Consider the following 5917-nt stretch of genomic DNA (forward strand, 5'->3'; position numbering starts at 1 on the left):
GGGGCGATGTACCTAGGTCACGGAGCAAGAAACATTTAGGAGTGGAAACTCCGCTGTTTGCGGCGACCAGAAAAAGTCACATGCCCGCGGAGCTGTTATCGTGCTGGCGGCGCCTGGCGGCCTGGAAAGAAATCACTGCCGTTGAGAGCGCGCTGGAGCCGCCTGCCCGGGCGCTGCATTTCTTTTTTCGCTGCGGCTTCTACGACGCACCGCATGGCGCCGCCACTGTATATGGCCCCCGTCGGCACATACAATTGTGACCTTATCTGGTCGCCCGCGCTCGCTTGCGCTGACGGGAGTTTCACCTCCTAAATGTCTTACTCCGTGACCTAGGTTAAAAAGAAAAAAAAGAAAAACACGATGAACTCTCACAACCAAATCTTCTGACCCCCTATTTGGAACTTTTTTTTTTGTACGTCTCCGTTTTTTTGTCGTTTCCCTACTTCCACCAACCTTCCTATCACGTCTTACTAATCCCTATTGCGGACATGTTTACTTTTCCCCTGCTCTCGCTGAACCCAAGGGTTTCAAGGAGTCCAGTGGTGCCTAAATCGACCGCTGGGAAAATGTCTTCACATTCTAATAAAACATGCTCCATCGTTTCGCTAGGTTTACCGCAGCATGCGCACGCTTCTTCTTTCTTTTATTTCGCTTTATAGGTGCGTGTTCTAAGGCGTCCTGATCTCGCGTCGAAAAGTTATGAGCTTCTCTTTGATCATACAGTATCATACATTTTTCTTTCCTGATTTCGTTCTTTCCTCTTAAGTAGTTACTCATGGCAGGTTTCTTTTCCATTGCCACCACCAATAAAATTATTTCAGCCTCTCTGACTTTCTGGTTGACGTTCTTTGTTGCTGTGTTGCTCACCCTAGGGGTTTTATTCAGTATCCTATCACCTCTAGCGGCGAAAGATTGAACTACGGCAGTGGTCATGCCCACCGGTCTTTAGCGCGACAGCAGGAGGGATGCGGAATTATGATGGTTGCCACTGGTGCTGCGGAAACGTCCGTCAGGTGGGGCAGCTCAGCTGGCGGTGTCAATTCACCTGGAACTTTGCCCAGGTTTTCCTGTGTCAACAACTTATCGATAAGTCCCAGTCCTCTAGATTACTCAGCGAGGGAGCAAATAAAGAAACCGGTCGAGCTCTCTCGAGTACCTTCTTGCGCAGTCGTCGTTGAACGCTGCAGGTGAGTGCGCTTTCGATTGCCTGGAACTCGTTCGCAGCAGTAAGTGAAATTGGAGGCTTCCGTTGAAATTTGCTTCCGCGCGACGCTCGCATTTTCGCTAGCATATTTGCCACTTGGCCTGAGTGTGGACGAGTAGCTATGTTTTATTATCTCTTCCTGATTCGAAGTTCAATATTCGTCGCTGGTATCTTGTTCACTTCTGAGGTTATACGGCACCCATTCGAGACCGTGAAAAGACAGCATCGCTCATTGCGTTGACAGTGAACTAGTATGGAATTTATGAGCTAGTAACTATTTTGACGGGATGGGGCTTGTATACAGAACATACAGGGAGGGAGCGTTCATTTTTCAGTGACTGAATAGTAAGTTGTCTCAATTTTTCACCTTGCTTTCAGGCACAGATTATGGGAAGCAAGAACCGTCAACCACTGTACCAAGATGTAAATGGTATCCGTCTTCCACTTGGCTTTGACCCAACCAAGCTGCTCTCTTGCTTGGAATACAAGGCTTCTGCTGGCGACATCTTCATCGACACTTTCCCAAAATGTGGCACAAACTGGACAAAACGCATCGTTCAACTTCTTGTGGATGAGAACACCACTAAGGAGAGTGACTACGGCTTGTCCACTTCCTTCTTTGAGATGGTTGGCAAGGACATCATAGCTGCTTTACCAGAGCCCAGAATCATTACTACTCACCTTGCTTACGAGCTACTCCCAAAGCATGTGCAGGCGAGGTACATATATGTTGTGAGAAACCCTAAAGACTGTTGTGTTTCTTACTTCCACCACACAAAAAAGACAAAGATTTACAACTTTGAGGATGGGACATTTGATGAGTACTTGCAACTCTTCATTAAGGGAGCAACAAGTTTTGGGGACTACTTCAGCCATCTTGTCTCCTGGTATCCACATGTTGATGAACCAAATGTGCTTTTCCTAACCTATGAGAGCATGAAGAAGGATCCTGCATCTGCTGTACTCAAGATCGCCAAGTTTATTGGTGTTAAAGACCCTGAGCTACTTTGTGTTGACTCAAAAAAATTCCAGGAAGTAGTAATGAACAGCAGCGTTGACTGCATGAAGGAGTACCTGAACACCAATTACAAGAAGGCTCTTGGGAACCAAAATCCAGAAAATTGGACAGCTAAAAAGGATTACCCATTAAGCAGACCACCGCCACCTCCTGAAGTTATGGTACGTAAAGGCATCATAGGAGACTGGAAGAACTACTTTGACAAGGATCAGTCACAAGCCATTGAAACAGCTTTTGTGCAGAAGTGTGGTCATGTTGTGGACCATGCAAAGCTCTGGGATCCAAAGGATTGGATACAAGAAGCTTGACACTTCTGCAAAATTCCAGGTGTGACCATTTTAAGGGTGCTCTCTGGCTAATAACAAAGTGTTGCGACCAATGTACAATATGCAATATTGCATTGAATATTGTGGACAAATGCTCATTATGTTGACAGTGGTGTGAAACTCATAGTGTAGAGGATGTTGCAGATGCCAGAGAATGCGCAATGCTGTTTTTCTCGCAATTAGCGAAATTGTGCGTGAGTATCACCTGACACAAACTGATGGCTTTTCAAAAAAATTATTTTTGCTTGTGCAAGATGGTTACTATAATACTCGCTATTGGCAGTGGCCTTCTGTCACAGTTCCTGCATACATAGCACTTTCTAATATGCCTTTAATATAGCTATGGCATGAGAAATGAGGTCTGCTTAAGGAAAATGCAAGCTATGTATAATTTAGAGCCCTGAAGAGCGTCAGAAATTACGGTCAACACTGGCGATGCATTTGAAAGAAACTGTTGTTTGCATTATTGCCACTTAATACTCATGTTAAGAAGAATAACATATTTTAAGAGCTCATTTTCGTGATAGTTCTGAGCATTCATTGTTCTGTTGTTTGTAATTGCTCAATCACACTTTTATGATATAAAACTACTGTGTGTGTGCTATGTATCTGTTGTATGAATTGCACTCGGTTTCAAAATGTGACTTCTACTGATGCAGAAATTTGTGGTTCACCCTTACTAACATTGTGTATCTTGCAACCACCAGTCGAGAAGCACTATTACACAAAGAATGTAGGGGACAGAAATGTTCGATGCGGCTTATTGTGCAATGCTTTACATTGTCTTCATGTGCAAGAAGAAAAAAGTATGTCATACTTCATAAGTCACTCAGCAGTCGCAGGAATTTCAATTATGAAGGTTGGTGTGTGTCGTGTTTTTACCTCATGAATTAAGTGTATTTACATCTTGCAGCGAGGCATTTGTTATACATGTGAAAAATGTGTGCTGTGATGTGATCTTCAAGGAGGTCACCAGTTAACCCAGTGTCTCTCAACTTTTCATATACTCTCCATTTAAATTTTGTATTTAGGAACTAAAATAAAAATGATTTTATTTTCGGATGTCTCTAGTGTCATCCTAGCAACTTTGTTTCAAATAAATTCACTTCTATTTGCTTCCATAATCGCTGCTTTTAGAAACTGCTGCATCACAAACCTGTTTTTTTTGTAGTTATATTCATTAAGCATTGTCGTTTAGTGTGCAAGTCCAGTATCACTTGTGCACAGTTCTTAAACAATTAGTGGAAAACATGGAAGTGACATCCTTTGCACTCATTAGAAGACCAGAGAAGAGAGGCAAGACAAGCGCTTATCTTCAGAGTGTGTTTGTGCCAAATGCTGGGGCTGAGTGTGGTTAGAGGTCACAAAAAGAAAGGAATTTGGAAGCTGACACCTATAATAATACTGTTCTTTCTATGTCTGTATACTCTGAAACCAATACTTACCTCAGCTACTTACAAGACATGACACACAACCTTGAATTGGGATCATTGAAGTTGTATTTCAGGTGGGCCGTGTCCTACGGGATTGCGCTGGTGTATCTGGTGCATCTCTGAAGCCATATTTAAGTTAAACTGACATGTGCTTCGTTTTCTGCTGCTCTGGCAATTATCAAGCATTTCATAATAGAGAGTACTCCATCTGTCTCCTGGAATCCATCAGTAGGCACTGGTGTGACCCCTTATTTCTAGCGCTTCTTTTAAATCAGTTGATACAAACTGCGTCACATTAAAAGGGGTACTTTATAATTTCAACTATTAATTTATTTTGCGTTAAATGAAGGTCCTATAGGCCTCTAAATCTTAGAAAACATCGCGACAAGCCTCTGACTGCCCTAAATAATTTAGTAACTTTTATACAGCTAGTGTTGGTTTCGTTTTCTATAGGATCATACTGTGTTGTGACGTCATGGCACAGTATGTGGGAGCAGGACAATGCGACGTTCTGACACTCGCTCCGGCTTGCTAGGTCACATGATATGCTGCTACTCATTGTGAGGGCCGATGTAGCAGCATAGCAGACTACTGACCGAGCCGAAGCGAGTGTTCACCACACGCGCTCCGCATACTGCGTCACCACATACTGCATCATGACGTCACAACACAGTAGAAACAGAATTGAAACTGGCTGTAGAAAAACTTAGGTCAAATTACTTGGAGCGCTGTGTGGACTATATGATTCTGGGATTTTAAGTACTGGACTTTCATAGCAAAAAAGAGGAAAGGGAAGGACAAAGTCTCGATTCTATAGTGTCAACACACCTTTAATATGGCCATCCTGTTTTCTGCAGCTTTGGAGGACCACCATTTATGCTTATTCTTTTGTTGCTGCTGTTTGTATACAGACTATACGAATGGGCCTGCTGGTAATCCATACTTGAATAGACCAGCACAACATAAGGACGAGGACAGACGAGACAGGGTAAAATGTTGACTTTCATCTCTCATAGTCCCAGTGTTGCTTTTGGATGTTAAAGGGCCCCTGAAACGGTTCGGACGAATTTTGTAGATGTGTAGGGTACAGCTACAGTTAATCATTCGCACTACAATATTTGTCTGATGCGTATCATATTAAGAGAGCTATGAACGATTGCAAGTTCGCTGAGTGATCGGGGCTAAGCTCCTCCTTCACTGGCTCTGCATCATGATGGCACGTCATGTCATTTACTTCCGGTTCACTAGGAGCGCGTGCACGAAGCCTCTCCAACCTCTCCACCAGCTGCTTGGCAGTTGACCACAAGCAAGAGCTATCTAAGCAGCATGCGTTGCGAAAATTCTGTTGCAGCGCCAAACGTGTCTGGTATTTCGGTAACCACAAGCGAGCTGGGCGTTTCGACGGATGGGTGGAGGCATAAACTAAAGCTGATGAAGGAACTTTAGCGTAGACGTACATGAGCTGCCTGATCGGCCACCTGTTGGTGCAGAACTTAACCAGCCAAACAAAGAGCTAATATTGCTCTAATCGAGTGTAAAATGTTTTAAACATTTACAAAAACAACCTGTTAATGATTCCACTCCTGCGAAATATTTACACCAGCAGCAAAGATTGATTGATTGATTGAAAACATCTTTATTTGCAGGATATTCGTAGAACTCGTGGGTGGGCCGCCTATTCCGGTAGCCCACTGGTTACTACTGCTGCGCTGGCCCTCCCCACCAGCCAGTGCTGATGGTCAGGATCATCGCTGAGCAGAATAGCCTCCCACTGCTCTTTTGAGAGGTTTGGAATGGGGTCAACTGTGGGATTAAATTGGCAAGCCCACACCATGTGGTAGAGGTTAGCTCCTGGTACCACCAGTGAACCTGTGAGCAGCAAAGAAGAATACACTTCGTTACTGCTACTGTATTTGGTTGAGCTATGTGCTACCAG

At 43.9% G+C, this 5917-nt stretch overlaps 1 protein-coding gene across 2 annotated transcripts; it reads left to right on the forward strand.

The window, feature by feature from the left end:
* The first annotated feature begins 999 nt into the window (after positions 1-999).
* On the forward strand, positions 1000-3614 carry LOC142585026 (sulfotransferase ssu-1-like). 2 transcript variants are annotated; one of them, XM_075695462.1, is made up of 2 exons: positions 1000-1187; positions 1583-3614. In XM_075695462.1, the coding sequence occupies exon 2, from the start codon at positions 1592-1594 to the stop codon at positions 2528-2530; it is 939 nt and encodes a 312-aa protein (XP_075551577.1). In that variant the 5' UTR covers positions 1000-1187; positions 1583-1591; the 3' UTR covers positions 2531-3614. The 2 variants fall into 2 exon arrangements, with proteins under 2 accessions (XP_075551577.1, XP_075551578.1); XM_075695463.1 differs by having other exon boundaries at positions 1170-1226.
* The last annotated feature ends 2303 nt before the right edge of the window (positions 3615-5917 follow it).

Source organism: Dermacentor variabilis, chromosome 6 (assembly GCF_050947875.1).
Source record: "Dermacentor variabilis isolate Ectoservices chromosome 6, ASM5094787v1, whole genome shotgun sequence".
Lineage (NCBI taxonomy): Eukaryota > Metazoa > Arthropoda > Arachnida > Ixodida > Ixodidae > Dermacentor > Dermacentor variabilis.

What these genes read in the sequence shown, in the direction of transcription:
- LOC142585026 (XM_075695462.1), top strand. Translation starts at nt 1,592, where the DNA reads ATGGGAAGCAAGAACCGTCAACCACTGTACCAAGATGTAAATGGTATC.